The sequence below is a fragment of the Balaenoptera ricei genome, chromosome 7 (genome assembly GCF_028023285.1).
Source record: "Balaenoptera ricei isolate mBalRic1 chromosome 7, mBalRic1.hap2, whole genome shotgun sequence".
In the NCBI taxonomy this organism is placed as follows: Eukaryota; Metazoa; Chordata; class Mammalia; order Artiodactyla; family Balaenopteridae; genus Balaenoptera; species Balaenoptera ricei.
Genome location: NC_082645.1, coordinates 88,732,654 through 88,751,399, shown reverse-complemented (window position 1 = coordinate 88,751,399; position 18,746 = coordinate 88,732,654). Strand labels below are relative to the sequence as shown.

At 37.2% G+C, this 18,746-nt stretch overlaps 1 protein-coding gene across 2 annotated transcripts in view; it reads right to left on the bottom strand.

Annotated features, from left to right (window-relative positions):
- Positions 1 to 1,502: 1,502 nt before the first annotated feature.
- The window catches only part of FAM117B (family with sequence similarity 117 member B), an 89,611-nt gene continuing 72,367 nt past the window's right edge, over positions 1,503 to 18,746 (bottom strand). Inside the window, exons 5-8 of one of the 2 annotated variants that reach the window (XM_059928496.1) lie at positions 15,291 to 15,434; positions 13,437 to 13,662; positions 11,140 to 11,260; positions 1,503 to 4,158 (exon numbers count right to left, since the gene is read on the bottom strand). In XM_059928496.1, coding sequence (XP_059784479.1) covers positions 4,071 to 4,158; positions 11,140 to 11,260; positions 13,437 to 13,662; positions 15,291 to 15,434 — 579 coding nt within the window. In that variant the 3' untranslated portion in view covers positions 1,503 to 4,070. Of the gene's footprint in view, positions 5,411 to 11,139; positions 11,261 to 13,436; positions 13,663 to 15,290; positions 15,435 to 18,746 lie in introns of both variants that reach the window. The other variant, XM_059928495.1, reaches the window with a different exon arrangement.

Here is an 18,746-nt window from a genome sequence, read left to right as displayed (position 1 = left end):
TTTTAAAAATAAAACCAGCAATTTGGAGATGCTTAGTAAAGAGAAGTAGAAACAATGTCTTTAAAGACTCCAGTATCTGTGTTAAGATACTAGACCAACCCCAAAACACATATATAGAAGTTGTATCTACAACAGTATTTTTCAAATCATTTTGATTACAACCCACAGTACGAAATATATTTTACTTTACAACCTAGTACATATGTATCCCTATGGCTAGCAAAAGCTTTACATACAAATACTATTTCCCTGATGTCTTCAATATACTTTTGTTTCCTGTTCTGCTTCATTAAAAAAAAATGTTGGCTGGACCCATTTAATTCATTTCAAGACCCAAACAGTTTGAAAAACACTGAACCAAAGAGCAACAAAGGCTATCTGTGTTATCATACCATGTTCTAGTAGAGGTTTAAAATATTTAAAAAGCAAACATAATCTTAGCAAGGGAAAAAAATGATATTGATATACATTGGCAGGGAACTCCTAGGAAGAGGATACTATTTCACACCCAACCACTTAAAAGCAACTTTCAGTTGCCTTTAAGGAAAGCAACTGAAAGGTCTACAATGATCTTTTAAGGAAAGGATCATTACAGACCTAAAAACTTTGGGGGGGAGCGGGTATATTTAATACTAATGAATCAAAGCAAAAAAAAAAAATCAAATAAATGGGGGAAGATGGGAACACCCAACGTGAGATCTAAATTTGCTCCTCTCAACTTCTTTAAAGGTGGAAGGAAAAGACTGAGAGAAAAAAAAATGGGAGAAAATGTTACGCCAATTTGAGAGATTCTCTTTGCGTTTGCTGCTGTGTTTAATTATAATGTTATATATATATAATCTCCAAATTCTGGTTAACTTTTACCCGCAGAAATAATTTTTAGAATTTCTTGCAAAGTAATTTGGTGACCACTTTTTATGACAGGCAGCTGTGGTGACACTTTTATATCACTTAAAAGATGACCCTGCTTTCTAAATGATTATACCGCACGCAGCCTTCATACAGATTAAACCCTTCAGCCTAAACAACTGTCTTCCATTTGTAAACCACCGACACAAAGGAAGCAGCAAGAATGAATTACCAAAACGGGGAAAAAACTCCTCTATCTGTACTTTAGAATGAAATTAAGTGACTGCCCCCAGCTAAATCTCTAACAACCTGTAAAGTACTGAATTACCTATAAACAGGTACGCCTTTCAGTATGCTTGCTTATATTTTAACATTTGCTTATTAGCACTTAACACAAAGATCAGGTGCTTTCAGTTCAAGAGCAAGTTAAGGAGGTAGCAAGGAAGTAAGGAAGTAACAACTGGCAATATTATATATCCTGCTACCTAACACAAATTCATCTTTCTATCTGTGAAAAAGAACATACTAAAGTTATTTCAAGCTAGAAATGTCTGAAAAGAAAGAAATTTGAATTTGAGGCAATATTCATAAAAGTACACAGAAAAAGACTCAAGAAGAACAGACTTTATTTTTAACATAAAAGTTCTATTTTCTTGTGAGGCAGCAACAAGTGTTCAGGTATAGGGAATACGTAAGTACACAGTAACAATATTTATCACCACTGGAAATGCTGTTTTTGGGGAGAATTTTGTTAGAAAAACGAAACTTTAAAAATTGCATTTTAAAAAGATTTACACAGCTTCAACAGAGATGAAAAATAAAGACTTTTAAAAAACATAAATTATATTCTTCAACAGGATTGTACAAACAAAATATTGTTCAGGGCTGCTCTGCTTATCATTAATTTAGGCAGAGTAAAACTTAAACCTTAAAGTGCGAAGTTAAGTGTTTTAGCTTTCTTAATGCAAATTCAGCACATCCACTGGTCTGGTCTTGAGACACTGAAATTCTAAGCATTAAGGAATGAATCTTTAGAATAGTAAATTCAGTAGTGGCAATTTTTCTTTTATTTCCTTTAACAAAAGAAAACTCTGACAACCCACTCTTAATCTTGGACATAACAGAAAGCTATAAATTCTATTTTTTAAATACCTTCTTCCAGTAAAAGCCAACCATTAAAAAGAAAGGAAAAAAAAAGGCTTCCTTGTTGCCAGTTATTCCACAGTTAGCAATAGCACCTTCTAAAACTCTGATTTGGCTTGTCACAAATATAAGAAATATTTTAAACAAAATGAAGACTCTAGTTAAAAAATAATTTTGGCATCCATGCTCACCATATTAATCAAAGAAGAAAAACAGGTATTTTTAAAACATAATTGCTCACAAAAGTCATGACAAGTAATACAGACTTGGTCATGATCAGAAACTGTAAATTCATGTTATCACCGCAAGAAAAAAACCGTTTAAGAGTAAAAATAACTTAACACTGACAAAGTTCATAACCAGAGAATAGCTTTCTTTTGCTGAAATATACAAGCCACCTATTTCTTTCTTTTACCGCAATGGAAGTAAATTTATTTAAATTTTTTAAAAATTTAAATTATATTCCCATTGAAGCTATTCTAATTTATTTACCTTCTGTACAGTTTTCTACAGAATAACAAGGTAGTTATGGAATGTAATTTTAGAAAACAATATTATGCATTCTATTGAGAGTAGACCCATTTTTAAAAAAAAGTCAACCACCTGTGAACCAAGGTTACATAAAGCCGAGTAGACTATGGCCAAAATTTTTTCAAGACTGCATAAAGCTCAGATACTTAAAAATTAGCCCTTTGGCACTGGCAGTTAAGTGTTTTTTATACCTTGTACCTTCCCCCCTCTCCTCAACTCTCAGGCTCTATTTCTCCCAAACATGAGGACTATGTTTAGTTGCCATATAATTCATTTACCTGCAAATTCACATTCTCCTTACAACCAAACATTAAAAGTTCCACCTATGAGACTGTGAATAATACTATCTTAAACTTGTTCTCTCATTCTGATTGTAAATTACTTTAGTTTAAGGATATATGAAACTCTACAGAAAGATGTGAGTTAGATAAACATGCACAACAGAGTAAGAGGAAAAACTGTTTACAAAGTGGCATTGTAGTTGTAAAACACCCTTGTGACATGTACAGATGGAAAGGGAAGTAAGTGTAAGGCAAGGAAAAGAACATAGATTTAATAGAATTCAGGTCATCCAAAAACTGATTTTGGATTTTTTTGAAACCTTATTTTTTAACTTCCTACCATCGATACCAACTCACCTGATTTCAGCTTTACCTTTCTTTTGTACTTCTGACAGAGCAGTTCTCAGTGGTGAAATGGTAAATAAAGTTAGAGGCAAAGAATCAAGGTTCTCAAAGAACCTACTGACCAGAACATTTAGACTTTGAATAACTTAGCTTTTCCTGATTTAGAAGCCACAATGTACTAATTTCAGGAAAATTAGTTTTGGACAGAAGGGGTACCAAAATTCATCGATGCCACCAACTGAAACCTGACAGACTTATTCAAATGTTTGAGTTTATCTAATTTGCCTAAATACATCTCTGTTTTCAACTTAACAGGGCAAAATTTTTAATTACTTAGATGTTTTAAAGGTACATGAGTATAAGAAGTCCTTTCAGAAGATTTATTGCTACCACTAGCTTTTCTTTGATGGGATATATCTGGACAAACTGACATATTAACCTTCTAAACTATATCCCTTTTACAAGTATTTGTTTTCTCCCTATAATATAATATGTATAGGAACATTAAATTATTGCATCATAAGGTAGTTTATGAAGATCTTAGAAGGATGCTTTCTATCAACACTGTTTGCTATAACTTTTTAAAAAGAGCTGCTCCTTAATTTCACTACCACATACCCAGACATGAAATACTGCTGTCATGTGATACCGGCAGTGATTGTATTAGGATGAGCCTAAATCCAAAACCGTATGGATTCTTCAAAGGTTCCTGTTCTTTACGCTCCAAAGCTCTCCTTGCCTGTTTTCCCCACCGTGTGGAATGTTGGAGGGAAAACTAGCAAAACCTATAGGCAACATATCTCAGTGCCAACCACCATAAAGGAAACGTCAGTCGCAAGATTCTGTGACTAAGGATTGCTATTCAACGGATTACACTCCTGGCAAACTACTAACCCTGACCAAATCCACAAGACAACAACATCACAAAAGCAAAGGAGGAAATCCATGCACAGCCATTTTAGGATCTCTTGGGGCTATGATACAGTGACGGTTAAAGGTAGAACGACACCTGTGGGAAAGAAAGGAGATCATGTGATAAGTATTGAGCAGAAAACCCAAGGGGCTCCTGACTCCTAGGTAGCAGTCGACACGGGGTAGTTTCCTTTTGGCTCACTGATTTTTAAACCAAGTTCCAATGATGGGTGAGAACATATTAAAGCACTTGTCTCCAGATTATAATTTTTCTGACCACATGGTGAAATGTGTACAGGAGTAGTGAGGAAAACAGCAGTTTTACAAGTATTTCACCCAAAGCACAAACTTCTGACATCAAAAAACATAAATCACGTAATGTACTAATATTGCTTTTTTATCTCTTTTATATATACTTGTTCAATGCATTTACCTATCAATTCTTGTTTGGGAGAAGAACACAGTCATGAGATTAAGATTGCTAGGAAAATGTCAACAATCCCTTTGGTCCCAAAGCTGAAAACAGCTGAGAAAAGCACACATCTAGAAAGGGAAACAAGAAACAGAGGCCAAAGAATCGTCTGAACATCCTGTTTGCTATGTTTTCAGAAAACGTAACATTGGTATTATAAAATAGTCATTTTCATATAAAAGATGGTTCTTGCAGCATCATTCACGTCTCCCTTCAAGAATCATGTTTGCAGGGATCAGTTTTTTATTTGTTTTTTCAAAGAAGTCTAATTTGAAAGCAAAAAACAATGTGATATCAGCCCTCCAAAAGGAAAGAATGAAACCTTTTTCTTCTTTCAACCGGTGCTTTAAGAAAAAGCAGGCTAAGCACTGAGGGCTGGCCTTCAGGAGTGAGCAGAGCCATCAGCGGGGCTGCTTTCTTCCAGAAGCCGCACGGTGACGCGTCAGCGTGGAAATGCTGGAGCACATCACAGCCAACTGGGAGCGCACGATGCCATCGCTGCCAAGGGATGGAGGAGATTCTCAGTTGCCCAGAACAGTGGCCTCACAGCACTGGGGCCTATCCTTCAGCTTCCTCAATGGGTTCTGGTGGTGGGAGGAGAGAGGCTGGTGGCGGGACTGTACTCGTTCCTCGAGAGACTCGGTCTTGCTCTGTGTTTGTAGACAGGGAGGCCACAGCGATAGGCTGCAGAAGAGTGGTTGTCATGCCAGTGGTGACTGTCAGACTGTGGCCAGAGCCCTTGAGGGTAAGATCTGGTGTGGGGAGGAGTGGCTTAAGGATGCTGACGAGGCAGAAAGCAGAGCCGCTTTTAGGAATGAAATTCACCTTGTTTTTGTCAGGGCAGTAAAAGGCCGGGATTTCGTGAAGTTGTTTTGGCCTAGACATAGAATAAACAACCCAATACTTTTAGGTCACAGAACATCAGAAGTTCTTTTCTTTAAAAAAAAAAAAAAAAAAAAGTAGTAACTTACAGACACAAAAAAGGAAAACAAAACTCAAGCTATGTCCAAAGCTTCAAATGCTACTGACCAAGGACACATGATTCAAATTATTTATCTCAATGCTGGAAGGACACCAGATTTTGTTGCTGCTTTCAGTTCCCTGGCGAGCCCCGGGCACCACATAGGATGCTCAGACATCTAAGTGAAGATCTAAGATAGCCAATCTGAATAAAGAATTTCCTAAAGCAAAAGATATTCTAGCTGTTTAAAGACAAAAATATGTTCCACTATGATTTTTCCAAAGTCTGCACTATTTTGAAGGGAAAAGGCAAGGAAATTAATGACATACATTGTCTGTCTTTTACTGAGTTCCACCACTGCATGACTAAACTTCAGTGGGCATGAGTTCTCCAAGTGCCCTTAAAAATCTCTTTGAAACAATTCTGAGTTAATAGCCATGATGGTTTTCTGAATAACGTAACATAAATGTAAAATCAAAATAAAACTAATGACAGTCCTCTGTTCTGAAAGTTTTTATTGAAGCCAAATCCTTCCCTGTCCCTAGTTGCTCCTGCAAATTAACCCAAAGAGCTGCAAAAGGATACAAGTGTTAATGGTATTCCCTGAAAATATAAAAAATTAAACTGTTAAAGTAACATGGAAGTGACACAAAATTGAAAAGAAATTCAAGTGGAAGAACCTAAATAAATCAAGATTCAGGTGGGAAAAGGTAATACGATATGACAAAAGTATGGTTCTCATCTCTCCTAATGAAATGAAAAAAAAAAAAAAAATCCAAATGTGCCAAGTCTGCACTAGATTCTGGAGACCCAAAGGCAAGATGATCTACAAGGAGATAAACATGTAGTTCTTGGGAAGAGGAAGGTACTGGGGACAGACTGTATTTCAATATCATTAGTCTCCTTTATAATCTTTAATTTGTTTTTAAAACATTATTCAGAGAAGCTATGAATTACTTCAAAGGATCCATAAGCTTTACTGGACTGCCAGAGGTGCCCATAGCACAAAAAAGCTTGAGAACTCCCGCAAGCGGGACTGACAGATGTGATAAAAATGGTTTGTAAAAGGTTTAGAGGTAGAACAAGGGAGTGGATAACCTGTGGCACAGAGAAAGAATGGGGGAGTTTGGTAGGAAGGTAGCTTCTAGAGGAAGTAACATCTGAACTGGGTTTTAAAGAATGAATAAACAACAGACCTGGGGAGTAGGTGCAAAAAAAAAAAAAAAAAGTTCCAAGTACAACATTTTTGGGTGGGCATATTTTGCTTTGGGTGGGTATATTTTATTAATAGTGAATACTACCCATGGATAGCTTTGGCAAGTATAATAATTTCAGAAGAAAAAAATTACATTGTTTAAATTTGTTTTTCTTGTGTATTATTCTTTCTTAGATACAATGGAAACTTATGGAGTACATCTAGGGCCACATGTGTATTTGGATATATTATGATAAGAAGAGCACACACCCCTCTGTTTTTACTGACAGCATGGATTTCAATTCCTTAAAGAAGATAGGAAGTTGAGATTATGTTTCTTTTTTTTTAAATAAATTTATTTATTCATTTATTTATTTTTGGCTGTGCTGGGTCTGTTGCTGAGCGCGGGCTTCTCACTGTGGTGGCTTCTCTTGTTGCAGAGCACAGGCTCTAGGTGCGTGGGCTTCAGTAGTTGTGGCACATGGGCTCAGTAGTTGTGGCTCATGGGCTCTAGAGCGCCGGCTCAGTAGTTGTGGCGCACAGGCTTAGCTGCTCCGCGGCATGTGGGATCTTCCTGGACCAGGGCTCGAACCCGTGTCCCCTGCACTGGCAGGGGGATTCTTAACCACTGCGCCACCAGGGAAGTCCGAGATTATGTTTCTATAATTAAATAATGCTTGTATTTTCTTTTGAAGAATTATTAAAGATAGCTTTCATTCTTATATTAGGAAAAAAAGGGCTAATCAATTTTTATACCCTCCTCCAAATGAGGCCTAGGTTTTTAATTAATTTATTTATTGTTTGAGGTTATCTTATTAAAAAGATAAAATTGTCTTAAAAATCACTTAAGACACATGGCTGCTAATGGATCTTGAAGATGAAACCACACATTTCTGAGATACAAACTTCTGACTTTGACATTTTTTAATGACAGAATCTAAAATCAGTTTAACTTCCTTTCTGCTTTCATGAAAACACTTATGACAGATCTCACACAAAATAACGTAAACAATAACAACTTGTCTAACTGGCACCCAGATCAAGAAAACAGAACACTAACAATAAAAAAAAAAAAAAAAGCATCACCACCCCGTCTCCAGTCATGACCCCAACCCACCAAAAGGAATCATTCTTCACTCCATTTAACTTTGAGGAGCAGATTCTCCAAGAAACTCGTTACCCACCCCTGGGGTGTATGACCAGTATTATACTTATGCTACTAGAAGCTGCAGGTACTAATACTACTTCAAAGTTTTCTTCAATTTAAGAACCATACATATCAAAAAACCAAAACACACACACACACAGAAACCCTCAGAACTAGTTTAAATATTTTACTTTTTCCTTAAGAAGTTATTCCAAAAGGATTGTATCTCAAAATAAATATAACTGCTTGCTAGCTGACTTTCTGAGAAACAAATGGTCAGGATGGATAATTATTATAGGTATTTTCATACTGATGTGAGGAATTCTTTGGTATTTTTTTTAAAGGCTTATGTATTTTCTTTTTAAATTCAGGAATAAATTAGTAGCTAAGAAATGGTGATTCCAAATTATTTATAATGAGAGGGAGGGAAAGAAAGGAAGAAAAGAAGGGGTTATGTCATATTTTTTTAAAAATCTCTATACTGCAAAGAGGCCAAAATATCTAGGAATCTAAGGTAACTAAGGTCAAGGAGTTCATTAATTGGGATCAGGAAACAGCATATGTGACTTCATTAAAAAGGACTTGCTGGGACTTCCCTGGTGGTCCAGTGGTAAAGAATCCTCCTTCCAATGCAGGGGACGCTGGTTCAATCCCTGGTCAGGGTACTAAGATCCCACATGCCGTGGGGCAACTAAGCCCGCGTGCCGCAAACTACTGAGCCCGCGTGCTCTGGAGCCCCCACTCCACAACTAGAAACAAGCCCTCGCGCCACAAGGAAAGATCCCACATGCCACAATGAAGATCCCGCATGCCACGACTAAGACCCGACGCAGCCAAAAATAAATAAAATAAAATAAAAAGTAAATAAAAGACTATGCCTCTGGTGCCATATTAGCTATAAAAAAAAAAAAAAAGGACTTGCTAAGTGCAACAGGCATGGCTATGGTCTGTGCTGTATCAAAAAAAAAAAAAAAAGAAATGCAAAATCTGGTCTTGCCCTTTATGGTCCCAAATCCAACTACCTATTTTCTTTCAGGTAAATAAGCATACATTTCTAAAAACCAGAGATCAACCTCTCATTGACTCCAACCCCTGGTTCAGGTCAGAGTTATTACCTTTAAACCAAAATTAAGACTTGGAGAGAAAAGTATACTTTAAAGAATGATTAAGCTAAAATTTAAAAATTAGGACCAATAATCTACCCTTACTTTAATGCTAGTGCATCCAGTTTTGCTCTAATTATGACATAACTGGGGCAAAAAGGAACCAATTTTTTAGACTTTGAGTAACTTGTTTTATTGATAGAAGGTTAAAATTACCTCTAAGAAATCCACTATTGGGTTACTGCTGTTAATTTCTTTTTGGAATATAATTAAGATATTTGAAAATGAATAGATTTCCATGAGCTACACATCCTTTATATCAGTAAAATTTATAATAAACTATGTGCATTTAAAAAAGACTAGGTTTACCTTCTAATAACAGATGGCTGTGCCATAAAACATTTTATATGTCAGGGTTTACCTTACGTTTCTTTGATCTATCTATCCATCCACGCACACACCCTGTCCTTTCTTCCTTCCCTTTAGAAACAAATAACATAGTTGTATGTATATAGTTCAGATATTGAGAAATTTTCCAAACGTAACAGTCTAAGGCAGATACCACAGGACACCAACCCACACAACCAATTTCACTCAGTCATTTACACAGAAATTCAAACTGCTTTTTAAGTCCATCAGCCACTTCTCTGCACTTAGGCACATCTGAATTACCAATACATCAATCAAAGATTTCAACTCCATAAGGTTCCATGTGGACCATTTGATTTTTACTTAAAAGAATGACTCCATTTCTTAAGAACTCTCATGAAAAGGTCTAAGCCAGCATTTTCAAGTCAAGCATAAAAATCCTATGAGGTTTGTTAAAGATGCATAATCTAGGTCTTACCTATGTCCATATTTTTACTCATTAGGCCTGGGATGGGACCTGGGAATCTGCAGTTTTAACTAATAACCCAGATGATTACGATGCAGGGAGTCTATGAAACACATGTGGAGAAATACTGCTTAAACTCTCTGGCACCAGTCAAGTTTTTAGACTTACATGGTGAAAAAAATAAGCAGTTGCTAAAATGGAGTTTTCAGTTACTGTCAGAAAAGCAGATAGGAGACTGACAGCTGGGATCTCCTAGTAGAGGAGGTGAAGGGATTAAAAAACAATGCTCTTTGTGTGGCAAAATTATTCAGAATTTAGCTTAAAGGAAGCACTGACAGAAGGGGCACAGAGAGGAACAAAAGGATGTCATATTTTAAAATGATTCTAAGATGTTCATGATGGAAGAAAAAGATACATTATGTGATTCAGACAAGGCTGGACAATCTCCACATTGCAGTTTTGGTTTCATACTGAGAAAAAGCCAGAGGATGGCTCTTAGACTTGCAGCGATAGTGAGATTGGAAGGTGAGGTTTATATAAGTACCATCATCCTCTCCCCAAATAATGTTCATCAGCTAATTTGCTCAGTTTTATACATACCTGCAACCCTGCAGCCACCACTTACAAAGCTACTGAAAACTCAAAGCTGCAATACTTGCTGAGCAGACTCTGAGTCTAAAACTAAGAGTACCTGACTAGAGTACTAGCCAACAGAAATATATGAGCACAGAAGATCGCATACCAAGGGTACCAGACGCCGTTTAAAATTCTACTTCTTCCGTGATCTTCATCACGGGAACGTGTTTCTGCAAAGTAATAGGATTCTCTTCCCCATGTTGGCAGGAAAATATTTTTTTTAATTGTTTAGAGAACTGGAGACTAAAAGTAGTTAAAAACTGGAGGGAATTTGATCCTTGAAAGAAGGAAACCCACCCTGCATTGAGATCCATGGTCTACCTTGAATAAATACAATGCTAAATTCAATGTGTGGAGCTGACCGTTTACAGGTTCAAAACTAACCACGGGTGATACGTTGGGGACAACTGAGGAAATGTGAATAACAACCGGATATTAGTTCATATTAAGCATAACTGTAATTTTCTTTGGTATGACAATGGTATTGTGGTTATGTAGGAGTGGTTACTTTTACTGTGGTTACTTTTAGGAAATGAATATTAAACTGTATTTGAGGTTAAATGTCATGTCTGCAACTTACATTCAAACAGTTCAGCAAAAACTAAGCAAAATGTTAACTATAGGATCTAGTGGTGGATCTATGGGTGGTCACTGTACTGTTCTTCAGCCTATTTGAAAATTCTCATAATAAAAGTTTTGGCGGGGGGAGGGATGGTGGGGGATACTTACGAGCATTCCTCAAAGACTTTGACCCTCTCACAGCCCTCAGGAGGTTCCCTTTTGAACATGTAACTGTTGTTAGGTTTTGGTGAGGTTGCGTATTTGGGCAAAGGAGAGTTGTTCCCATTATCTGCAAGAAACAACATGCTGGATTACTGAGAAACACTAGCACGTACGTGCAGAGTCATACTGTATTGGATTGTTCTTGGCCTCCCCCTACACCGTGAACTACCTGAGGGTAAGGAATAGTGCTTCATTCATCCACATCACCCCACTATCTAACACAATTCCTGGTAAAGAGGAGATAATGTTTGTTAAATAAATGCATAAACAAGGAAGAGATTTTTATTTTTCTTCTACTTACCATCACCACAGCCTAGGTAGGTTATTATTTAACCTACCATCACTTACTTACTCCTCAGCACTGAACACTGATCTATGTTGCTGCCGTATTCCTATTCCGTACACGGCATATGGGCTCAAATGCCACTTCCATTCTTCCCAGGACAAGTAACTGAAATGGTTCTTCACGGGCTGCTTATCATTCACTCTCGGTCTGCCCCTCAGAATCTCTCTATTTGATTTCTCTGCTCCTCTGGTCACAATCTCTGTTCCAGGTAGTCAGATCCATATGCACACTATATGCTGAAGACTTTCTTTTGCCTACAAACTTCTCTATACCTAAGAGGTCCTTCTCCATACGCTTTCCAAAACCTCCTTCAAAGTCTGGCTCAAAGATTTTGAAATCTTTCTAAATTAACCCTACCAAAGGGAACACTTCTTGACTCTGGTATTCCTGTCCAGTGCTGATGTCCTCGGTTTCTATTATATTAACTTGAAATTCTAGACATGTTCCCTAAGTGTCCTATATGTAGAGTCTGACTGCGCCAACTAAACTACAATTCCTTGCTGGCGGTAGCACTGTAGCCCCTTCTCATAAAAGAAATCAGAGGAGCTAACCAGTCACTAGTCTCCTAAAGTAAAATACAGCAGGACACAAAACTTACGTTGTTCCTATATGTTATTGAAGTAAAAGTAGAAAGTATGGGAAATCAAGGGACAGATTATAATAGCCATGGTTTAATTTGTGAGGAGAGGGGTACATCTGATTGAGCACTAAGTACCAGGGGCTGCATTCACTATCCCTTTTAATCTTCACAATAAGTATCAGAAGTGATTATGCCGACTCCTGACAAGAAACACATGGCCCAATCAAAGGATTTAGTTCAGTGGGTGTCAAACTTCTGTGCACGTGAATCACCTGGGGGCACCAAAAATGCCTAGTGCCTGTGTCCTGTCCCCAGGGGTTGTGATTTAATTGGTCTGGGGTGTTGGTCTGGAATAGCCATGTTTTATTTAACCTAGAAGATGACAAAAAAGGGTCCAAATAATAAAATTTTACAACTGCCCACTGTCTGAAGTGACTTCTTCAGAAAATCTTATGTCCTCTGTACTTGCTACAGTCTAAGTACTTTAGGTGACTGGTAGTAATGACCAGTTGTCATTGGACATGGAACATTTCAGGACATTCAACACATTGCAAGTAGAAAGTTCTAAATGAATGACTACTAAACTGAGCTGTAGAATTTATTTAATAATAAATATCTTATTATTGCTCTCAAGTTCATGTAATAATAACTAGGATTAGGCTAAAAAAACACTGCCCTGATACAGAGAGATGAAAGGCCCTATTTGTTTTAAAAAGTAAGAATATTATTAGTAACTAATATGCAACGTGCTATGTCTCCAATTACTTTCTGAGTCGGGCAAGTGGTTTAATACTATAAGTAGCCCACCACCACCACCTTTTACTCCAGGTTTGCTGGAATACTCATCTTGCATTGATATAAATCAGCTTAATTCTTGTTAGAAATATCACAAATACAGATCCTAAAACACACTACTGTAACTTGAAGGTTTCACATTCAATTAAAAAGTAGTAAGATTGTAAAAACATGACAACTAAGGTTATAGAGAACAAATGCTTATCAGGACAAATGTTTATCTCATTTATACCAAAAAGAATGTCTCTCACTAATAAGGAGCTTGTATTAGTAAGTGCAAAAAAGGAATAAAAAGGAACAAACAAAAGCCCATAAACCTACCCAACTAGACCATCACCTGAGCACCACAGTGAAACCTACTATTTGTACTCCAATTTTTTTAAATCTATGTTTTGAACACATCTCAAAGTAATTATCTTAGTAGCCCTAAATGTGTGTGCTCTGCTAGAAAATGAACAGAATGCACGATACAACAGGTGGTATTCACTTATCATCTGGTAGCAAACTCCTCCTGCACTGTACCTTTATCCCTGGGATCAACAAGCAGGTCATCAGCCGAACAAGGGCTCTCCTCGCTCCCCTCGTTGGAGATGGTGAGGAAGGACGTGGGGGACACAGACTGGGAGCGGCTGCTGCTGTTGCTGCCCCGCTCCGCCCCGCCGGGGGTCTGCGTGTCGATGCTGCGTGTGCTGCTGCTTCTCTGCACCAGGGGCGGAGGTGCGCGATGGCCGTCGGGAATGTCTTGTGGCTGTTACGTAATTTTAAAAACATAAGTATTTTTGTCATTGATTTTGCATATAACCTATGCACATCCTCCTGTATCCTTTAAATCATCTCTAGATTTCTTATATACCCTAATACAATGCAAATGCTATGTAAAATAGCTGCTGGTGTGTGGCAAATTCAAGTTTTGGATTTTGGAACTTTTTGGATTTTTTTTTTTTTTTTTTTTTTTTTTTTTTTTTAATTTTTTGGCCATGCCGCATGGCCTGTGGGATCTTACTTCCCTGACCAGGGATTGAACCTGTCCCCCCTGCAGTGGAAGCACGGAGTCTTAACCACTAAGACCGCCAGGGAAGTCCCTGGCATTGATTTTGAAATGCACCTAACGTCACCCTTCCCCTGTTGTTCCAGAAAACTCAAAAGTCAGAAACCCTCTCCTTATCAGGCCTCGCGAGAAAGAAGCCTCTGTGTTGCTCCGTGGGGACACCCCTGTCTCATCTGTCTCCCCCTGGACACAGAGCGGCAGAACAGAGCCTCTGTATTCCCAGGGTCTGGCACATGAGTGGTCAGTGCTTGCTGAAGGATGAACTGCACTGAATTACTTATCATGTGCTATTATTTTTAAAATTGTAAAAACAGGCCATTATAAAAGAGGAGAAATCTAGGTGCAACTCTAGGTTCCACATTAGAAGAAAAGGTTATCCACTGTGTAAACTAGTCATACTTGATGACAGGCCCTGCTACTTTCTCCCCCTGCCCACTTCCCTCCAAGAACAGGGTTTTCAAAGAAACCTTCCTAAGTGAGAGAAAGCTTAATCACAGCAGTGCTAATTATATAGGGAAATCAAGGAGAACACTCAGAGGGAAGCTTGTGTGACTCACTCCACAGGGAAACCAGCTCCCTGTATATCTTTGGTACATTTACCTTTATTGCAACAAGAAAGTTTCCCCATCATGCAGTGGAGGAGGGAAGGAGGAGAGGGTGTGGGCAGTTGCGTTTTCTCTAAGCTAAACCAACCTGTAATCTTAAGGGAGAGAATCTTAGGCGTCAATAAAACACTACTTTAAACTCCCCAATTCCTCTTTCACTGAAGAATGAAAGCTTAAATATATTGTGACATGGTTTTAAATATAAACAGGAAATTTTATCACTGTCTTATATATGAACCACTCTTATGCGTGTCATAATTAATAGAATACACATTCTTATGTGTATTATAGGTAAGCAGAACTGTGCTTCGATGATATAGTCAACCAAACAGTAACTAACATAAGCAAGAGGTAGATTCATACTTTAGAAAGTATTCCATGTCATATCCCTCCCTCCCCAACAAACTCATAAGCTAAACTTCTGTTAAATAGAGTTATAGCCAATAAGAAGCATATCACCTGTCTAGGGGTTTTTAAATACAGAAAAACAAAAAATAGCTTCTGTTCAAGGATCCGAATTTAAGTCACATCAGTTGTCTCTATGAGATGCAAAGAAATGAAAACTTCTCATTCACTTGCAAAGGTCAAAGTTTTTCAAAAGAGAAAATTTTCATTCTCAACAAGAAAGAAACCCATGTAAATATGGAAACCAAAACTGTGAATTTTCTTAATAATTAGAAAAGTTAATGTATAAGAATGATTTTAAGATACAAGAGTACTTACTATAAGTTGTTCTTCCTTTTCCCCAGTCTCTTTAATTATTATTTCAATCTCCTGATTCAATCCTTCCACACTATTCCGGAACCGGGAGCCTGTTGATTTGGTGATGGGAATTACTGGAATAAGTGCACTCTTTGGAACAGGAGCCTTAAGAAAAAGTGGTGGAGGGGGGAGAAAATACACTTAATACTACCTTTAAGTTATCTAGATGGAAGCATACTTCCATTTGACATGGTTAACTCTAAAATAAATCAAAATAAAATTTATAGGCCTCACAAAAACTGTGAATAACCAAACCTGCTCCTTGGTATACATGAAATATAATTTAAAGCCAAAAGCCCAGACAATCAAGGGAGAATTTCAGAAGTTTATTCACACCTATGAGAGACTATAAAGGGAATAGAGATAAAGGAAAATACTAAAAGAATGTTAACCTCAGATATTCTTTTATAACAGAGTTCAGGTTTCAGAACATAACTTTAAAGTCCTCTAGTGCCATAATTATCTATATTCCAGGAAATAAACGACAAAAGTAATTTATCAAAAAAAAAAAAAAATTTTGGTGGAAAAATAAAATTACTTCCAAAGTCCATACATAAGCAAGATTACAGAATAACTTCCCTGTGAAATTTATTTTTATCGTCATTGTAATGATTTTAATATGTTTTGTTCCAAAGCCTATCTCTAATTTTTTTTAAAAAAATTTCCCACTGGCACAGTATTACTTTTGAAAAGAAATATCTGATTATATTACAGGATGTCACTTGGTTTCCTGACAAACACTCAAAATAAAATATGAAACAAGAATTGCGAGGTATCTGCCAAAGTTCATAGCAACAGTGTGCCAGAAGATCATCTTGTATTGTGCTGCTGTCTGGTAAAGAAATGTGATTATTCCATCCTTCATTTAGGGAGGTTTCTTTGGAAAACCTCTCTAAGAGAAAAGTGGAGGCAAGGAAACAAAGGTAGTAACAGGGCCTCTAATCAGTTACCACTAGTTTCATTTGATAACCTTGTTGTCTGACACAGAACTTAATGTTAAACCTATATTTCTCCTTTTTTATTCCTGCACACCTTTGTAATTCAAAAAAAAAAGAGAGAGAGAGAGAAAAAAAAGCACAACACAATCCTGGGAAACCAAAGCAAGACATTTGTGAGAAAAAAAGTCAAAGGGAAATCAAAGGGAAAGCTTCAACATGGAGTGCTGAGGCAGCACTTCTTCATTGCTTAGTTATGTTGGGCCCCGAGTCTCACCTTCCTCACGTGTAATATGAGAACACAGCACTCCACCTCAGAGAGTGGTTTTGAGAACGAAACGAGAGGACAGGGGTGCAGTGCCTGGCCCAGAACGGATAGATCCTCAGTAAACAACAGCTACAATTTTTATTTTGTGTTTTCCCTATTATGTATTTGTGTCTTCCCTATTTTATTATTGTCTTTTCACAAATTTTTTCAAGTACTATTTTCTTCTACATATGGAATCTTCTAACTTTCCTGCTTTTCAATCCTTCTGTTCCCCAGTCTTCTCCCCACACCCTCAAGCTTCTCATATTACTTATTTCCTTTTCACTTCCATCTCTTCTTTCTGTCCCATCTTCTAGTCTCAATATCCACTATCAAAGGAAGGAATATGAAAAATCTTAAGTTTAGATATTCTACAGGTGTTTTATAGAGAAAATTTATATAATTAAATTTTTTTCAAGTCCACATCTTTGAGTCATTCTCTACATGGTAGATCTTTGGGGCACTGATATACCATTTCCAAAATTGTTTGCTGAGGAAATCTTTGCCATGTCAATATGTCTATTCTCTTGGTCTACTTCCTTTTCTCTGAAAACTTGTCCTGGTTAGACCCCTTCAGATTCCATAAGTGATAACAACCCTCCACCCAACTTGGCAGGTGGCTAAAGCACAACAGCATCACAGGTCAAGTACTGGTTGGAAAATAAAACCTGAACTCAATGACACTCTATACTTAACAAAATTTAAATTTCACATAACCTCGCGTCAGCTAAACTGTAAATTCCAAGTAACAAAGAGTGGCCTATAAGAACAACGAGATTTTTAAAAGGTGAATGGGAGAATTATTTTGCAAATTTACAAACAGAAAATCATGGGAGTAAAGCTTGATTAAAACTATTCATATAGGTCTTCAAAGGTTTAGCTCTCATATTTGTTTTGATTCCCTCTTTCTTCAAGTAAAAACATAAATACTGCCTATATGGGAAAAGAATCTGAAAAAAAAAGAGTGGATATATGTATACATATAACTGATTCACTTTGCTGTACACCTGAAACTAACACAACAGTGTAAATCAACTATACTCCAATAAAAATTTTTAAAAAACCAAAACACAAATACTATGTTCAGGGGAAAAAAAGCAACTAATTTCTCAACATTTTCTGTTCTACCTATTGGAACTAAGTCTCATCTATCCCAAATATTTCACAAAAGTGGAGTTAAAGAACACTATTCCTTTATCTCTGAAAGTTTATCTGACCAAAAGCCAATATATACATATGCAACACACACACACATTTATATTTCACACACAAAAAAAGACTATTCTTCCAAAATGTCTAGAGTAAAAAGCTATACTTGGGTAGAGGAATCGCAGGTGATATATTTTTCTTTTAGATTATTTTTCTACAACCAACCTGAGAGGACAAACTATGTCTTACTCATCTCCTTATTGCCACTGCCTAACAGAATCTAGAACAGACGTGATGCTTATTCGACAAGGCTGGTGTTATGAATTGAATATCTGTACACCCCCCTAAAATTCACATATTAAAGCCCTAACCCCCAGTGTGGCTATATTTGGAGATGGGGGCTGTAAGGAAGTAATTAAGGTTAAATGAGGTCATAAGAATGGGGCCCTGATCCAACAGAATTGGTGTCCTTGTAAGAAAAGACACAGGAGAGCTCACTCACTTGTGCTCTCCTTCCTCTCCCCCTCCACACACACGCACCAAGGAAAGGCCATCTGAGCACATGAGAGGGCAGCCATCTGCAGCCCAAGGGGACATCTCACACCAGACACTAACCCTGCTGGCACCTTGATCTTGGACATCCAGTCTCCAGAGCCATGAGAAAATTAATTTGTGTTGTTTAAGCCACTTGAGCTTATGGTATTTCACTATGGTAGCCCAAGCTGACTGATACACTCACTCTTAGTTTTATCCTTCATTTTTAGTTTTCAACAGTCTAAAGAGACTACTTAAACATAATCCTGAGATACAGTAGCTTGAGAGAACTTGAATATGGCCATAAAAACTTTACTCTGAGACACTATTTTTAACTGGCATTGTTTTCTTTATGGCAAAAGTAATAAGTATTCACTGAAGAAAGAAAAATAAATGGGATTGTTACTAATTTGATAAATATCCTTCTATCTAGCCCTTTTCTTCTGTGCATAGACACTTTTAACCAGAAATAGATTGTAACTTGTGCTTTGT